The sequence below is a fragment of the Anopheles coluzzii genome, chromosome 2, assembly GCF_943734685.1.
Source record: "Anopheles coluzzii chromosome 2, AcolN3, whole genome shotgun sequence".
In the NCBI taxonomy this organism is placed as follows: Eukaryota; Metazoa; Arthropoda; class Insecta; order Diptera; family Culicidae; genus Anopheles; species Anopheles coluzzii.
The window spans coordinates 71,197,113-71,216,363 of record NC_064670.1 but is presented as its reverse complement, the minus strand read 5'-3'; the positions used below and the strand labels follow the sequence as shown (position 1 = coordinate 71,216,363).

The 19,251-nt window shown below is 42.9% G+C and overlaps 2 protein-coding genes across 6 annotated transcripts in view; both read left to right on the top strand.

The window, feature by feature from the left end:
• The window catches only part of LOC120953187 (xaa-Pro dipeptidase), a 50,161-nt gene that overhangs the window by 5,140 nt on the left and 25,770 nt on the right, over window positions 1–19,251 (top strand). For 2 of the 5 annotated variants that reach the window (XM_040372929.2, XM_040372930.2), the window contains exon 2: window positions 12,792–12,852. The exons of 2 other annotated variants lie outside the window; for them this stretch is intronic. The gene's annotated coding sequence lies outside the window, so the exon portion shown is untranslated. Of the gene's footprint in view, window positions 1–11,177; window positions 11,203–12,791; window positions 12,853–19,251 lie in introns of those variants that run through there. One more of the 5 variants, XM_040372928.2, reaches the window with a different exon arrangement.
• Window positions 17,998–18,390, top strand: LOC120953188 (uncharacterized). The gene has a single exon (XM_049611056.1). It carries the CDS (start codon window positions 17,998–18,000, stop codon window positions 18,388–18,390), a length of 393 nt encoding a protein of 130 aa, XP_049467013.1.

The window sequence follows — 19,251 nt, the reverse complement described above, 5'->3', positions numbered from 1 at the left end:
CTCTTGGTTTGAGCGATGTATGGATACTTGATCCGGCTATTTTACTTCCATTCAATATATTGTTTTCCTTAATTAAATTGAATAATCTTCAATCAATGCAATACAACGGTTAGATGACGATCAGCCGATGCTTATATATGATGCTTGCTTTTGATTCAACGTCTGTCGCAATTCGCCTCGGATGATGTCTGCGCGGTTCCAGAATCTTCCCCAGATGACCAAATAGTTTTCCTCTCTCGTAAGGAAGTTGAAGTTTGTTTTCACCGTGTGCTTTGGTGAAAGTGGCGTATGTTGCAAGGATGCTCGAAATCCAAAGTAGTAAGTGCACGTAGCAATTAATTAACCGTTTGCAAAGATTGTTCTGCACCTCAGTTATTGCGGAAGTTTCATCTATGCCTAGCTTTCGTATTTTCAATGTATGCTCTTTTTCTTGGCTTTCTTTAGGCAAATATTTTTTTATTCTCTCGTTTATGTTAACTACTTTTGCAACTGATTGCATTTCCATCAAAAATATTTTAAACTCCTCCCAATAAAGGGACCATTTCTTTAAGTCGTATCTCGTGTTTGCTTTGATGGGTTCTTGTGTTGATAATTTCATTTTCAGATAAGTCCTACCAGCATCGTTATTGTCTCTTTCATAAAAGTCTAATTTGATTTTTAACCCACGCAAGAGTTGTTTGTTCAAAGTATTCAAACTTGTGATCATTGTCATGTCTAGTGTATTTAGATCTTTTCTTGAATGTTGAGCTGTATCGTTATTTTTGTCTAGCTCCTGGTTATTTATTTCGAGTTCTGATACTTCTTTTATTTCATTATATTTTTCCAATTCTGTTTTCGTTATTTCCTGCACATTGAAATTTGTCAATTCATTTTGTTCTATACAAAAAACTCTCATCAAAATACTCTCATGATCATGATCAATAAATGTTTTACCAATCGAAGTTTCTGATACTGATTGTACTTCATTACTGATATCAAATGATATACCTTCATCTAAGATTTCAATCTTTACCTCTATTGCCTTTTTGTGTCCAAAAATGTTTATGGGTTCTAGCAAATTTTCAATTTCTTGCACACCTCTATTTACTTTAATCGTTCTCTCATTATTTTCCTTGTTCTTATCGCCTTGGGTTTGCATTTGATTTTCTTTTCTGTCCGCACACTCTAATGCTGTTTCTGTTGACATTGTAACTGATTCATTTTTCCTCTTCTCTTTGACCTTCCTTTTCGGTGGTTTCAATCGTTTACGTTTGTGAGGCAACCTATTTATTGTGGTGTTCTCTTCTTCCTTTGCTTCGTTTGAACAAATGTTATTTTGGGAAGTGATTGCTCCTAGAAAGCCTAAGATTTCCGAATGATCGTTTGTTCTTGATGAACTAGTTTCTGCTAATGATTTATCATTAATAAACCTGGATAAACTATTTGAGTGTTCTGGCCGATCTTTTATCGGCTCTGGATTGAGCGATCCTTTATGACAAAATATCATATCATCAAAGAATGTGTTATTACCTTTGCTTGGTATATGTAAAGTTGCTGAATAATCCAAATGATTATTTTGTTTCGGTAGTTGCCGTATTGTGCTTGCGATTGGTATGAGCCAATCCGATAAATGCGTAAGAGTGACAATCTCGTCTTTCTGAATGTTACCTTTGTATGCAATCCAATTAGTTTGGAGGTAAAATGGCATTTTGCCTACCAAATCATCAATAAGTCGATGATCGTACAAATATTCCTTCTTTTTCATAACCTGCATGTTTGTTACAAGATTTTCAAGCGCTTCGCTTAGTTCGGGGATTTTGTTATTTTCCACCCGAATTTTTGTAACATCGTTCAGTAACTCCTGATAAACGATTTCAGGTCTTCCGTATACTTCCTCCAATCTTTTGATAATCATATTTACGTTTATGGGATCCAGAAAAAGTGATCTTACGCTTCTTTCTGCGTCTCCCTTAAGATAAGTTTGAAGGCGATTCAAGTTTTCTAAATTACTGAACCCAGCTTCCTCCGAGGTTTCATCAAATGCCTTTTTGAATTTAGGCCAATCTTTTGCTCTTCCATCGAAGTATGGAAGTTCTCTTAATGTTGTTCGTTTGTAGAACATATTATCGTTCATGCGATTTTGCTTCAGTGCTTCAATCAAAGCCGATACCACAGAATTGTGGGCTTTGGGAAGCGGCATTTCTTGCGAAAAATTATCCTTACATTTAATACAAATGTATTCTTCCCCGTTGGTTGGTTTCGTGTTAAGCTTAGCACAAGCCAAGTGAAACCATCGGTCACACTCTTCACACTGGACCATTTTTGATTCGGAATCATCTGCCTGTGTACACAGTCTGCAGAGTCCGGCTTCGTTATTAACGAAGTACTTCTTACCCTTTAAACCCATTTTGGTGTTGATTGATCTTCCTTCTCTGGTTTAGCAACCGAAATTATTATGCAACTACTGTTGCTCAAGGTAGCGCGTAGGTCAGTTTTTTAATAACTGAAGGATTTATCCCAACAGGTAGAGTTCGCTTGTTCCTTTTGCTATGACCCTTGAAATTGAACGCCTTCTCTGTGGACAGGATCGTTCTTGTAAAAAGTTACTCTCTTTACAAACTGGATCGAATAATAATTCGCATCCTCTCCGGTGCTAAACCAATGTCAACGAATAATAATTCGTTTCATCTCTGGATGATAAGGAATTCGTCTCCTGACTGGAGCTTCAATCTGTACTGACGAATGAGAATTCGTTTCCTCTCTGGAGCCACCAATGTTGTCGGCGGAACTCGGGCCAGGCCACGCGAAGGAAAGGCCTTCAATGTCCTGAGATTCAACCGAAAACAAATTTATATAAAGATGGGTTTCTGCCCGAAAGGAGTTACCAAAATAAATTGTACATTAAACCTTCGGCTAGTGTTCGCGGTTCGTGGGAACCTATGCTTCGAAAGTGGTACAATTCATTCAAATAACTTTTCGGATGGGGGCAGAGGGACCCGGATGAGACCTAAAGAAAAAAACCTAGGAAAGGCCAAGACGTTCAAAACAATCGAGACGTTTTCCGTTCAGTTTCTAAATTAGATCTGCTCGTTTATTTGACAAAATTGGTTCTTATATGCTAACATTTTTGATGGTGTTGAACGTGTCCGTACACGTCGTTTAATTGTATTGGTGCCAGTGTGTGAAAGTACCGTGGCCCTTTTTGTCAATGCATGCAGCAATTTGTTTATACTTCAAGTCTACGCCTTCTAGATTGATCCTACAAACACTTGACCGTGGCCCTTTTTTTGCAATGCATGCAACAATTTGTTTATAATCTTTATGTTTTCTTTTCTCCGGTCGTTCTTCATGCATTTCTGTCCTCCTACGGGGTGCACCAGATCTAAATATTTTTATTACCCTACGCGTTGGTCGAGTGGCTTATGCTTATCGATGAACTCAAGAAACGGGCCGTTCCAATTGTATGTTTATTTAGGCCAGCGATCTCGTTCTCATACGATAAGTTACAATAGCTTCGAATTTCTATCCAAACTTAGCCGTTGCAAATGAAATATTGCGTTGCAATTTAAATCTCCTCAACTCAGCCGTTGCAATTTAAAAATCGCCTCAAACCTACCCGTTGCTACCGCAACAACATGCATCTCTTCATCTTTCTCTCTTCGCAGACGAAAGATCCACCAACCAAAACAAACACAGCACAAGATCGCACGAAAAGACACGGCATTCGATCGAGTCGAGTCGAGACCTTCTTCTTCTTGGTCGTGTCGTGCTCAATTGCCATCCCTTTCTACCACGCCATCTTCGATGCGTGTCTGCTTTGGCGTTGGCCTTGTACGGCTGGCTGGGCTGGTTGGTTGGTGGAGGGTGCAAAGTTGGCCCCCAGCGGGTTTGAAGAAGCTTTTCCCTCGACGACGTTGCCGGCAGCCGGCTTTGTTATTATTTTTCTTCCGTTCTGTTTTTACACGCCACTTCTCCACACTGTTGTGCATTGGCCTGGCCGCCTCGGAAGGCAAAGAGACGCTCAAACCGAAGAAGGCTGGAAGAAGCAAATGGCAAGCGTACACACATCACGTACACACTGCCTGGAGTGTTGCTGTTGTTGTTGTTGTTTTTTGTGTCTATCAGTCCTAGAAGGCGATGGAAACCATAAAAAATGCGAACCACAGTGTATGATGATGGAATGGTCTGATCGCAGACGGCTCTGCCCACGGCGTAATGAATGGGAACAGTGATCGGCGAATGTATTTTTGTGGGATGTGGGGGAGGGGGAGGGCAAGGAGGGAAGAGGGTGGCTGGGTGGCGTGGCGTTACTGCCAGCGTGATTATGAGTTCAAGTAAATGAGCTCAATATAGAAATAGGTGCACCATTTGATGGATTTTCTGTCTGTTTGCAACCACTGATTATGCTTGTGTTATCATAAAATATTTTATTTGCTCACGTTTAAATTTATATTTTAGTATGTTAGTGCTTTCTGCAAACAAATTGCCACATAAATGGCTGTAGCCTCGTGTTGACCGCATAACGAAGCAGTTCCATAATGTTGACTAACATACAGGAGAGGGTTGAGCGCTTGGTTGGGTTGTGTTATTTTTACTCATTCGGTATGGGCATGGGCACCTGTAACCCTTTTTCCTTCATCTCGTACCATCACGTTTCACATTCTCGATCCTTTCTTCTCCTTTCCTTTTCCCTTTGTGAGCACTTTTTATTTACCGCGTGCACTGGAAACGGCAAGCTGCAAACCGAGCCACAATCGTTCGATCGTCTGGCCTCGATCGTTTGCCTTGTTTGGATGTTTCCTTTCCGTTCATTTTTCACTGTATCGCGTGGTTGTATTATTTTTCTCCTCTTCAAAAGCCGGTTTCTTTGTTGTGTTGCTTCGAATGCCGGAGTTGCCGCCTCCGGTCTGTGATCCTTCTTCGTCCCATTTGGCTGCAGCCGTGTGGGGTGGTCTCTCAGGCGCTCTTTTTTTGAGTCGAGTTCCTTTTCGTTCCCCCTCTCCAAACGGTGCCAGGTTTTGCCAGGTAAATTGGTGTTTTAAGTTTTGCGATACTCTTTGACTCTCTCGCGCAAATGTGTTTTACAACACACAAGGGCAGCTAAAACCTTTTTCGCTTCCATGTGCCATACGCATACAAACATACATTTCCAGACGCTGCGGAATGATGAAATTCCCGCGCAAAGTTTGTTTACAGCCACACACACACACACACAAACACACACGCGCACGCAGACGTCGTTCTTTCGTTCAAAGGAAAGTCAGATATATCTGGTTAATGTGTTGCATCATCGTCACGGTTAAATTTACTTGCCCAGGTTCAAATTTGCGTACGTGTAGAAAAAGTCGTATTTCGAATAAAAACAACTACTGTTCGTTCTAGTTTGGTTTTTTTCTTCTTTTGCTATATTAGTGAACCGTTTCTGTACTGTTGATGTAATAGATTTGGTAAACGAAAAAATATGTATATTTTTGTACATTTTTAGTAAAGATAAACGGGGAAAAGAAGTTTGAATTTCGGTATAAACTAAATTGCACAATAATAATATAACTATATGCCAAGGGAACGGGGTGGTTGAAACATATTTCTTATTGTTGCTGCTTTAGTTAGCTGTAGTTTAAATCCACGCTCAGTATTAATTTGAATAAATTCAATTTATTACTCGTTTATTATCTCAACGTAAATTTGCCACCTGTTACCTGGGATCAGACATTTTTTTCCGATGCTGAATAAAAAAAAAAAGAAAGGATTCATGCGTTGGAATTCATCAGACAGATTCGGCAAGGTGTAATAACCGCTGTCAAGGTTAGCGTTGTAAGCGGAAGCGAAATCTACCTCCAGAATGTCTGGCAGTGCCGGGGAGGCGCTAGAAGCAGGGGCTTGGGTGCAAATACCGACAGTCTGAAAGGGAGTCATCGATCCAAAGTCATCTCATACACGGTGTGATGGCTTTTGAGTGAGCGCGCCGTTACCTTTGTGCTTTGGAATGCGTACCAACTTCTCTCTGGGCACGGGCCATGTGATTGGCGCTAGCAAAACGATTGTATAAACATTCCCACAACCGTTTAACGAACAAATCGGAAATGATAGAAGAGGAAATAATTACCATTTTCATTGAAAACAAAACATAAATAATGTCCAGACTGGTTGTTAAGCCGCAGGTGAATGGGTCTCAAATGTATCTCGCATTAGATTTGATCAAAAAGGGCCTTTCTAGCAACTCTTTATCAGCGCAGATTTTTATTTTATTTTTGGGTTTGTGTGTGTGTGTGTGTGCGCGCGTGTGAGGTGAGGGTTTGGTCGTTAAATTTGCATTCTTTCACTATTTCTACGCTCCCCTTTGTTATGACTCGGCGATGAACGAAAACAAACACCGCCGGCAACGTGGTGTGATGTACGGTAAAGGCGTACATTTCAAATCCACGCGCACCGATTTACTACGCGTTTCGGTTCGGAAGTGGAAGAAGAAAAAAAACATGAGCTACGCCGCGGTTCAGCAAACAAGAACGAACTCAGCATGTGAAGATCCTCACCGGCTTCGGCAACGATCGAGAAGCCATTGTACCTTAGAACAGATTAACCTTGAGAAAGCCGGTATGCTGCTGAATCATACGGCTTGCACGCGCACGGACACGCCTGCCCACACACACACACACACACACACAAGCACCTCTCGCGCTAAAGCATAAACTGGATATTCTGTTTTCAGAAAAAGAAAAGAATTTAAAAGAATGTGGGAAACTATCCACCGGCGGCTAACGCACAACGTTTTCGTGGCGACAGGTGTGTTTTGGGTGGGATGTTGAAGCTAAGCGAACATCTTATCGGATCTATCATGGAAAACGAACAACCGATAGAACGCACAGGTGTTTTTATGACTGTACCTGACCCGCTAAAATGACTGATACTGGTAGAGCTACTAAAGTTAAGATGAAATATTTTGAGTGTTATATTCCATCCTGTTTGTACACAATTTCGGCTTTACTTTCATAGGACGGTGGGCTTGAACAAATCCAAATTTTAACGTTACAATGTGCACAGTATGACGCAAACTTTCATAACTGAAAGAATGAGATAAACATGCAGATTGATTCGAGTTTTAATTCATCCACTATCTACATACTGGTTAAAACTAGTGATGGTAATAATCGCACGATCGCTAATCACTACATTGTTTGATCGTCTCAGATGACATCTACACACACTACACACGCCCTTTTGCAATCTCTAAACAAAAAAGGAGGAAAACAAACGACGACACACTACCGTGTTGACGTACTTTAGTGTGTACGATTGAATTAGCAAGAATGTCGCAGCGCACGTGGAGGTTCAATGAACGAGTGCCAGCCAAACGGTTAAGCGCGGGATGTGATGAATAAAGAATGAAAACACACAGGCACACTCGACGAGGCACACGTCAACACACGCGAGGTATGAAATGAAAACAAAATCTCACTGGTCGCGCTAGGAACGGGGGCCCGATTGCTGTGATTTCGTTGGTCTCATGGAAAGCACAAATGCGCAGCAAAATAGTGAACTCTGGACAGAGATTCTTTTAGAGGCGCAGCTTAGTCGCTTTCTTCTCGTGCATTATTTTAACATACGTAGTAGCATCCTTGGTGTGGGTTGTCGTTTTTTTTTAAGTCTGATAGTAGGTCCATTACAGACACAATCATTACAATCATTACAGATCATTTTTGAGGATTTTTGTGGTTTCCCTCAGGTGTAAACCATGGTTTTGCTAGCTTTTCTGTAAACTTTCTATTTTATTTGACAGAATGCTCCGCTTTTATAACATTCATAGAAAGGAAAGTTTTCATGAAACGCGTTATATCTTTAACTGGTACGGTATTAAAGGATTGTGTAAAGCAAGTTTTCGAACAAAATTTATTTTTTGTGTGCTATGAGCTTGCTTTTGAGTGTTTATACGAACAGGTTTTTTTTTCTATTCACGTTTCAATATTCTTCTTCTTTGGCACAACAAACGTTGTCGGTCAAGGCCTGCCCTGTACCCACTAGTGAAGTGGGATTGGCTTTCAGTGACTTTTTGTTCCAATAGCAGACTAGTCAGTCCTACATATTGGGGCACGGTCTATTCGGGTCTTGAACCCATGACGGGCATGTACTTAAGTCGCACAGCCTACCAGACCGGGCCAGCCGTTTCAATCTATACTTACTAAAATTTGAAATTTATTTACAAAAATGTTTTCATCCATCGCATATGTGTGAGTAACGACTTTTTATCCATTCTTGGGGTCTAATGAACTCAACAGATAAGATAGAGATATCGAAAGAAGTTCTTGAATCTAACGATTCAAAAGCTTTTTAAAATAAAAATCATCTTTTTTCAATTCAGAAACAAAGTAAACTTGCTCGAAGTTAATGTTGATTGATTAGATTAGACTTGATTAGAACCATCAAAATATCATATTTGAGAATACCTAAGTGACGAAATATATCATAACTGTAGCAGTCGATATATTCTACATCTATTCATCTACACGAGTAGTTGATTAATAATAATAATAATAATAATAATAATAATAATAATAATAATCAACAAAAACAAATAATATTTATTCATTTATTTTGTGCACAACCGCTTACTCTTACAGTACACAAGGGTATTAATATTAACCAAAAGTATTATTTATCCGTTCTGGCATATTTATTTTACTGCCGTAACAGGACTTGTTTGTTTTGCAGTTTGGTTTTCTGTTATTTTCATTGGTAAACACAGCAGAGTAACAAACGGGAGCCAAATGCTTCAAACGCTCTTTTCGATGAAAATTTATGCCGAATAATATCATTACCCTAGCCTACTGTTGCTTCATGTGTATAGCAAGTAGTAGGGATTGGCTTCGAACCTACCGGAACAGGAACCACCGAATGTGTTGGCTTCAATGGGTTCAGGAGAGTGTGATGCCGGTTCCAACTCATGGAGGCAGCCGAGTGCATAAGTCATCATACGAGTTGCGGCACCGTTGGTTACGCCACCGTTAAAACGACGGGACGGAATCGATTCCCGATAGAGTACGGACCCCGGACCTCAATACGGACGTGGCCGGATTCGTATGAGTATCCACCACTAATATTTACACTTCACGATGCTGCTTGCCGGTGAAACTACTACATGTACAGTCGAACGGCAGTTGAAAAGGAAAGGGCGAGGAGGAATGATGGGAGAGGAAACTCGCCAAGAACGTTGACTTTCGTTCAGTATGTTTTGGCACATTTTTGCCTTTCCTTTTTTGCTTCCTTAATTTTGCTTTGGTCAATGTTTGCCGTCATGATGATGCCGGATGGATGGATGTGGTTAGGTAGGTTCGTTGAGCCCAAATCGGCGCGCTAAAGTGTACATTGTTGATATTTTATTGCACACACCTTTGCGATACTGCCGTGTGCTGATCATTTCACACATTGGCTCACAAACACGGTTGCGAACTGTGTTTGCTAACCCTGCCCTGTCCCTTTGCCTGGACACGTCTAGCCAAAGGCTTCAAGCTAATCCTGTTCGTAGCCACGCAAAGATTAACTGATATCACACTAAGCATTGATGACATCCGTATCATTCATACTGCAACGCAGTAGAGCAATGTTGCAGCAATACAGCTGAATGCTTCTGTTTGGTTTGACACATCCAACGAACGCTCCGTTCTTTTGGTGCAAACAACAGAAGGTTTGTAATTGAAGGGCTGTAAAGATACTGGCTGTATTAGCCCTTGAAGTACAATGTGTAATGTAGCTCTGTTACATTTTTGCTCGAGTGCTTAGGCCCACTGTGGGAGCTGCACTTTGTTGCAACGACGTGATAACACAAGTGCTGCAGTGTGTCGCTGGTTATTTAGTGGCTTTTTTTAAAGATTTCGTTAAGAAGCTGCATCTTCTTCTTCATTGTTCGACAAGCGTTAAACCATTGTTGGCCATTCCATTGTGCACTTGCATTCATGTACCTTCCCATCTGCGAACGTTGACTGGTGGTGTGCAGCAATGCAGCAATGCTCGTGAACCAACAAATGCATTCACTCGTCAGCGAAACGTCAGCGAACTCTTGCCTTCGGTTATTCATTCAGCAAAATGCTTGTTGCGTTTTTTGTTCCCACCGAAACACGATTGTGCCATGCGCATAAGATTCATGCACACGACCACCACAACCACCACCACCCTGCTGCACACACGACTCACTCAAATAACTGTCTCAGATGGGTCGACAAAAAAAGCGAATAAACACCAATGCACACCCAGCTTAACGTAGCATTTATTTTTTCTCTCTTCTGCGTGGGATTCCCTTACCCAAACACTTCGCCCACATTTACACACACTTGCACACTTGCACACACTATGGGCGGACACGAATGGGGTTATGGTGCATTCCATTGCATCGGATTGCAATATCACCCTACAGCATCACTCTCCTTCTCTCTTTCTCTCTCTCTCTCTCTCTCTCTCGCTCTCTCGCTCTTTTATATAAACATCATTTTGCTCCACTTAGACGAGAATAAATGCAGTTGTTGTTCCTTTCGTTACATTTACCGACTACAGCAGACTACAGAACATATTGTTATTGTACTGATCAATGCTTCATACATTAGTCTAACTTTTCCTATCAGTAGACCGCTTGTGACCGCCAGTGCCAGGGCCACATGTTGACAACAAGCTGTGTACATTCAGCAAGTGTGGTCCAGATGGATCTATTTTCGTAACGCGCAAAAGCACACATTCACATGCACATACAATGTTTCCTTCCCCTATTAAAGCCGTGATGCGCGTTGTACCGGCTTCAAACATGAAATTATGGTGTTCTTAAAAAACACACACAAATCATTTGTTAAAGTCTCATTTTTGTACGTGGACGCTACCCCGTAATGGCCGTAACAGATGGCTTGACTGTTGGCGTAAAAGGATGCAGTCAAGTCGCAACCATCGTCGGATTACTTGTTGGTGCATCGTGACTGACCGCGTGCACCGTCCATGTGACGACCCGCCTGATGAGGCCCCCACCGGGCGGGGCTGGCTCGCTGCACCATGGAACGACCACATCGTGTACCAACACATCGCCAATGCAATTTCAATGCTCACACACAGAGAGAGGGTAGATGCGCGCCTCTCGGATGCGCTCCAATCGGGGCCATGGACAGTTGCAATAGTGCTGTGTGTACGCGCAAAGGAAGTGTGGTGTGTGGGAACTGTGTTGGGTGTTGCGAGCGAGCTGAAAACCGATCGGTTTGTTTACTATGTACCCTTTTTTTTACCGTGCTCTCGGCGACACTCGTTTGGCGCTGCCAGCATGTACCCTTGGGGGGAGGAGGGGGGGGGGGGGGTGTGGGTTGGCTTGGGGAGTGTTTTTGTTGTTGTGCATTGTGTGGCTGAGAGCGCTATGGGTGGGTGTGGGTGAGGGGCTTGCGTCTATGCCGATCCGCCGACTGTACTGACAACACTGTTGTGTGTGTTGTGCCATGTTGGACTTTGCCATTCGTTAGCGATAGTATTTCGTGTGGCCTTATCACTTATCTCTCTATGGCCTGGGGTTATTACAACGCAGGATTGTAACGGCGTCAAGATACACACACACACGTACATATAATGTTTCCACTAATAACCTGCAAGAATATAACTTGTTTTCTGTTTTGTACAACGACCGGCTGTTTCTGTCACATCGTTACTGATCTTAGAATTCCCCACGATCTAAGAAATGTCGTGAATGTGATAGTTTAGGGGAATGTGTGCGTGTGTCCTCTCGGTAAATGCAGCTGACGTGATGGATTTCCACTGGAAATTCCCCAATTGACCAGTTTCGCTTACACAGCGGGTCGTTCGAATTGAAAATGTAACGTATTACTAAATATAGGATTTGTTTGCTTTCTCATTTTAACACATGTGCAATCGATCGTGTGTGTGTGTGTTGTTGTTGTTGATTGGCACGATTGGAAATGTATCATGTGAATGTTTAAAAAATGATTTATCTGCAAAATGATGCAAACAGCAAAGTATATATTATCGCTTACTGTCAATGATATTTGAAACACCACCTCAGGCACTCCCCATTGCGCATTGCTTGTGAACGTTTGAATGAATGTTTTATGAAACCAAGCGCCGTTTCGGTGGAACGAAATTATCTTTCGAAGAAAATATTAAATGATTTTCCAACGATAAGCTCTCGGCACTTATCAAAGTTGTTTACCAAAGCTGGAGCTGGCAACCTTGGAGCGTTTTTTGTTTACCATTCTGTTCATGAATGACGATGTTGTTCGGAGTGTTGTTGTGATGATTTTGAGTTACAAAGAAAAAAAAAAAGGAATTGTTGTATCATATGCGCGCTCTCCCTTCAAAGCTGGAGCAAACTCGAGCGATGGAAGTTGTTTTCGTACCCAGTACGGAGAAAAGTGTATCAGATGTTGATAAAACTGGCATTCCCTCGAACGATCGATCGCTTGCACCCGACTTATCTACCAGCACAATCTGTGCTGTATGTGTGAGGACAACGTATTTACTAAAGCCATCGTTTTGTTTACCATTGCGTTTCTGTTTTTTTTTTTTGCGTTTGATTTGTCGTTCCGAATTTTGCTGCCGAATCATTTTCGTTTTTGGTATTAGTTTGCAAAAATCGTTCGGTTGGCTTGATTGATTGGGGTGTTTGTTTTGAAATGCTAGTTTAAGTAATTAACTATTTGTTTTAAAGCATCATGCTGTGAATTTCGAATTCGCAACATTTTACAGCAACATTTCACTGCACTGCTTCTCATTGATGTGTACCGAGTTATGTTAAATTATGAATTTAATGTAATGTATTTTGTCATTGAATTGTTTTGCAGATAACAAAGTTCAACTGGTTAAGCGGTTTGCAGACGCATTATATCGTAAATCATATTTCATGTAAGTAAAGAGACCTCGCAACATCATTTGCTCTCATATTTGAACGCAGAGAGTCGCGCTGGAGCTTATTGCGTTTGCCTTTTGATGCATTGAAATAACACTGTTGAAATTATATGTTGCCTCTTAAAATGTTTATTATGTATGTAATTGATATTATTATTCTGTGTTAACCAGAAACAAAGAAAAAAAAGTCAACCCGCTACGATAGATTATATCTTACAGACTTGTTGGTGGATGGTCTGGGGTTGTAGGACACCCTTGATGGTATTCGAGAAAAACGTGCTAAGAGCACACAAAAAACCCCCCTACATACTATATACCAAACTCTCGCCATATCGCCAGCACTTTCTCCCTGCTTGAGAGAACGCAAAGATGGTCGTTAAAGGAAAGTTAAACCCAAACCATGCTCAAATGTCCCGGGACACAAACAAACTCCGTCTCGCTTTATCGTGTACGAATAAAGTGCGATAAGGCTTCAACATGTTTGATGCTCTACGGTGCAGAATACCGGGCACCCGGGCGGCCTGTACCGGGCACGCGGTACTATTGCGCAGAGATGATAGCGTCCCCGGTCGTACGTTGGTGTCGTACATTATGTACAGCAGCGATGGTAACCTTGAACGGATCCTTGTATCCTTTCGACTGGTTGGTTCCATTTGGGGGAGGCGGGCATCCGTTTTATGTGTCCCGCGCCACGCGTTGTGCTATTTTTATTTGTTGTTTGCGCTAAACAACATGGAACGAGCGGGTGCGGTTCTACCTCCGATGGCAAGGGAACTTTATACAGACGCCAACGAACTGAACCACCGAATCGGTTTTGCACCGATATCCTTTTTGGCGTCGTTCGGATGTGCTAAAACCAGCACCGAAGAACGAAATTGTTTGTTACAACACGTTGTTGTAACAGACCAATTTTACTTTCGTTTGGTTAGTGAGCTTTGGTTGCATTGGTGGTGTTTTTAGGACTAAAGGGAAAAGCCCCACCATCCCAAATTCAGAGAAGAATGCCCTTTGCTCCGGGACTGCAGCCAGCTTCCATTTACGTTACAGATGTTTATATAAACCTTTTGAATGAGCAAGAAACAGCTAGTGGACGTGTGGACATATTTTTTCTTGCAAAAACATCCCTTGAGCAACATTTAAAACAGTTGGCAAAAGAATATAAGGTTGGCTTGCTCAACGGTTAACTGTTCTCCTTATTTCCTCACTAGTTGTTGTTGTTTGCGATTTGATAAGCACTATGACTGTGAGTCGATTGTATTTTGCAACAGTTTCTGCTTCCCTCCGTACTTCGGACGACATTTGCGCTATGATGATTCACTTCCGCTCACTATGCCCGTAGACGTAGATGTGTTGTGTTGGAAGTGAGCAATGAATAATTCCGCTGATGAATCTGTTACGAACGAGTCACGGAAAGCGGGCGTAGGCACACAAAACAACAAGCAAAGGCGTTTTATACACCTCTCTCGAAGAAGTGTCTTTTTCCCAGTCCTCTTTCCGCTGAGCTTTGCCTTGGTGTGGAGAGCGCGGTATATTTTTTAATTCATTTCATTCCACTTCGTCGTGTGGGGTGAGCAGAGCGGCTCGGTTTTATGGACGTAGGCAGAGTCCAGCGCTACCACCACCACCAACACCAACACCAACAACAACAACAACACCTGGTGCGCATGGGGAGAGGACGGGGGTGATGTTTTGATCGCGACAAAACAAAAACAATCACCCCGTCTGCTGCGTTGCTTGGCAGGCGCCATTTTGTGCACTAACACTACGAAATCGAGGTCATGTTTACAACGGCGCAGAGGTGGTGGTGGGTTTGTGTACCCGGCTTAGGGCATTCACTGAAAAGGGATGACAGCCAAGCCGCCTGCTGTAAGTGTGAAAGCGATGCAAGACATTTCCTGTTTGAACAACGTAGCTGAAAGAAAGAAAACGCGCGAACGAAAACATCCAACGGCTGTGGCAAGAAAGCAAACAGCAACTACAGTGTCTACTAACGCAAGGCACACGCGTATAGTGTAGGGTTTTCATGTACAAAAAAGACAGTATTTTAGTGCTGAAAGCGTTTCTACGTTTCTTGTAAAACATTTTGCAGCGAGACTCAACGAACGAACGTAACTGCGTGTAAGCTGGGTTCAACTGGGTGTACCTGTGTACATGTGGTGGTGAAGCCGTTGCTAGCGGTTTATTTACATTATTCTGTATTAGAACGAGTGAAATGGACAATCGGCATATTGCAATCGTAGTAAGCGAGATGGAACAATGGGGTGGGTAAAAAACGGAAACAGAATGGAATGCCAAGTAGAGCTGGTGTGGCGGGGGACCGTTTTTTCAAGGAAGTGTAAAGTGGGCAACTGAAAAGAGAGACGAGTTATTTGCTCTCATTTCTGCTCACAATGATCAAACACATTGGATCTCACCCATACACACACAGCCACATCCGTGAAGGAAAGGCGTGTATTGAGGCTTTTGATACCATTTTTTCAAATAGGTTGCATCGAATATGGAATGTTTCGATTGCAATTTATTATTTTTTCTATTCCTGGATTGGGCAAGAATTTGCGAAAGCAGTAGTTTTACCGGGTAGAATTTCTTGCAAACACCTCCGCAAATATGTCCGCAACGTACGTGTATGAGAGAAGTTCAAACACAAACGCGCAGACGCAGGCTCACATCACCACCGCAAACGCACACACACACATAAAGATTTTACTCGAAAGTTCGAAAACACGGTCGTTGTTTACGTTTCGTATGTGTGTTGTACTTGTCGGTGCGGCGGTATGAATGGTAAACTCTTCACGACTTTTCAGAATTGCAAATCTCAAGAAAGAATTCTAAAGAAATGGTTTGAAATCGCAGAAATAAGGCAGAGTACGGAATAATTGATTAATAAGCACCATACGACCATTCTTTCTTTTCCTAGCAGCCAAATCATTGCGATATGGTTGTGTAACGTCTTTTCCCAGCGCTCGTATGAGTAGGGTGAGATGGTGTGAGTGTAGCATGGTGTCGACGCGCTCTGGCTGGTTTGCTGAGGTAAACACGAAACCAAGCCGCGGTGGTTCGTTCCGTTCATTCGATCTAGCACGTCCGAGTCGATAGCATCTAACCGGGTCGCTATTCGCTCCTGTACATAAGAAAAAAGTATCTCACAGCAAGGAGTGTAAAAGAGATAGAGCAACGCTGCTGAGCATCGCGCAAGAACGAGATAGTGAGTGTTGACAAAGGGATAGTAAACGCTCTGAGAAAGGAAACGGCACCGACCCGCGTACCGTGTACCTACCCCGTAGTGCTAACAACATTCAGCGGCGATAGAAAGGGATTCCCTCTTCCTTTGCGGACCTTGTTTATCTTTGTTATTGCTGTTGTTTTTCGCTGCGGATCGATTCAGTGCGTCTGAAACACAGTCGTAGAGCAGTCAGTAACCGAGAGTGTGTGCTTGTGTGTGAGAGTGTGTATATATAAGAAAGGGGTCGTTTTTTCTTGCGTTGTGCGTTCGTGCATCCCCTGCTCCATCGTGAATGACGTCGGAGGTCAAGCTCTGTTTGTGTGCTCTGTTTTGAGAAGTTAGAGCCCACACATTTCGGGTAACGGCCCTACAGTGAACACAGTGTATATCTTGCCAGAGCGCGACCGTGTTGGTTGTGTTAGTGTGGATTAGATTCAGAGTACGCCCGTTCAAAACGAGCACAAGAAAAAGCATTGCCGAAAGAGCTGCAGTGCGATAGTGCTATTCATACTTGCTCTGCTCTGCTTTAGCGGTGGTTCATTATTAATCGCAACTTCGTGTAAAACACTGGACGTGATTCACCTGCAAAAAAGGGCAAAGTGTAAAGCGAAACCGTGTAACACAAAAACACATCACACAGCAGCTCTTCATACTGTTTTTTGGTGTATGCTTTCCACGTACGCCAGTAGTGCATACAAGAAATAGTGAAACTACGGGCAGTCTACGTTGCCAGTGCACTACCACTACAACACAGGCAGCTCTCGCCAGGTGCGCAGAAAGAAGATAGCAACTGCAGATTGTGTTCGAGCTGCCAGTCCGGGGCGTGTGTACGTTTGCGCTTGCTTCAGGAAGAAACGAGAAAGGAGGCGACGCGCAGTGTGCCGAGCAAAAGAAAACAAAACATCATTTTCAACCGCAGTTGCCAAGACGTTGCTGTGCTGTATCGAGGAAACGGAACCAAGTTCACACCTCCGACAGAAACATACGTCCCGCGGAGCTGTGGAGAAATTTTTCCCTCGCCTACTCTGTAACAAAAGCAAGGAAAACATCCATAGGAAATTGAAAAGCTCGTTCGTGTGCTTTCTCCTTGTCTTTTTGTTGTTGCAGCACCCATTTGATACGCACTGTTGCGTGTAGTATATCAAACAAACAAACAACAAAAAACTCCGGGGAGAACCGTTGCACTGCTTTAACGAAGAAAAAAAAAATACAGCCGCACACGGAGTTAGCATAGCTAGTAGCCGCCGTAAGCAATCAATGAAAACGCATAGCGTACTGTTATCATAAGCTCAATTCAAGCCAGGCAGTGCCAGTGCTGTGAGTGAAAGAGCACGAAGTGGAACGAATCGTCGAGTGCATTTAACGTATCCTAGAACCGGAAAACTCTTCGTCAAGAGTTACAGTAAAAAGAGCACCACATTTACACAAACATCCAGAACGAGCTAGCCTGGAGTGCGGTCTACAATTGAAAACAAACTAGTCGAAATAAAAAGCTGGTTGGTTTAGTTTCTGTGTGTGTGTGTGCGTGTTGGCACGTGTCAGTGTGTTTGTGGATTGGTTAATCCGCTTTGAGGATTGCATCAGCTAAAACAACGGACGGAAGTTGCAGAAATTAGAGTGTGCCGAGTGTGTTGCTGACGTTATATTGCGTTTAACGTTTGCGGCAGAACCAACAGTGTGCGTACGTGTGTGCGTGTGTGTGAGTGCGCAAGCGTGTGTGTAGTTGCAAATATTTCATCGGTCGTGAATCTATTATTATTGTTGCTGCAACCATCGCTCAACCGACAGAAAAGGGCGACAGCGATTTCGGTCGCGTCCAGAGCAACTGCACCACCATCACCAGTGTTTGTGCGTTAACACTGTCGCGAAGTAGTGATCCTGATAGCGGCAGCAGCAGCAGCAGCGAGGGCATCGTCACAATGCCGAGCAAGCAGACGAATGACGTGCTGGCGGTGGAAGAGCTGGTACACGAAATCCGCGAAAACCTGCGCCTGAAAGCGAAACCTGCACACCAGGCGACGCGAAGCTCCCGGCCCTCGCCCTACCACATACCCTGCCGGTCCTGGTCGGAGCCCGTGTGCGGCAGCGGCACGGAGAAGGCGAAGGCGGCGAACAAGGCGAAGACGAAAGGCGAAGAGACGATAGACGATCCGTACGAGTTTCTGCAAACCCTGCTGAAAAACAACAATCTCGTGAAAGAAGCCGTCCGCCGGTTGCAGCATGGCCTCTCGCCAAAGCAACGATACTTCTACGAGAGCGACGAGGAATCGTCCCGATCGCCAATCGTTGTCATGTGTCAGCTAGAATCCTAAGTAGCAGTTATATGTATATGCAAAACAAGCACCTACACTGAAAGGGCGTCGTCCATTGCGGAACGTTGTGGAACGGAGGATGGATATAAAATAATTAAAATCATAATACTAGACATAGACGCAATAGCAATTAAATTGTTACACGTAACTTTGCATTAATCCACTCTTCATTTGACACTTCTAGGGCAGCCATCATTCTGGCTCGTCTAGCCAGGGGTGAACAATTGAATGTTTTTTTTTTCTTTTTTCTTTTGCGAGTAGCATAGATCCATCCTTTTGCAAATATCTTGATCAGTAATTGTTTACTTCGGAACAATCCACTGCTATTTGTTTGGGCTTCACATGTTTGCTCTACTTTGATTATGTTTCCTCATTACCCCACGCCCTCCCACGCCTTACTCCTGCACATCATATCTGTACTGCCAAATAAGCCCTTATTATGTTTCTCTCAAAGCAGATGTAATTAATGGTATCCAGCAAGAAGATGCTCTTACTACCATCGCTGCCCTCCTAAAGCATGCTGTTCTGTTGAGGGCGAATGCCGGATGGATTCACCTAGAAAAACCTTAAAGGGCGAATGTGTGCGCATGCGCTTTGAAACAAATTCAGGCTCAGTTTTTGATTTCCCTCTCTTTTGCAGTGGGAACCACTCTGGTTACAGCAAAAGTCGTGCAGTGTTCCAATTTGATTACAAGTAATAGGGTAATATGTTTACACAATGTTCAATTATTTATGATTTGAAATTCATCCTATAATTGTCTTTTTTTCTAAAACAAAACCTATGGTACCATCGACCATTGACTGCCTGTCGTGCAGTGAATATTCCATTTACCCTTGCTTAGAAGCAACCCAAAGCATGTG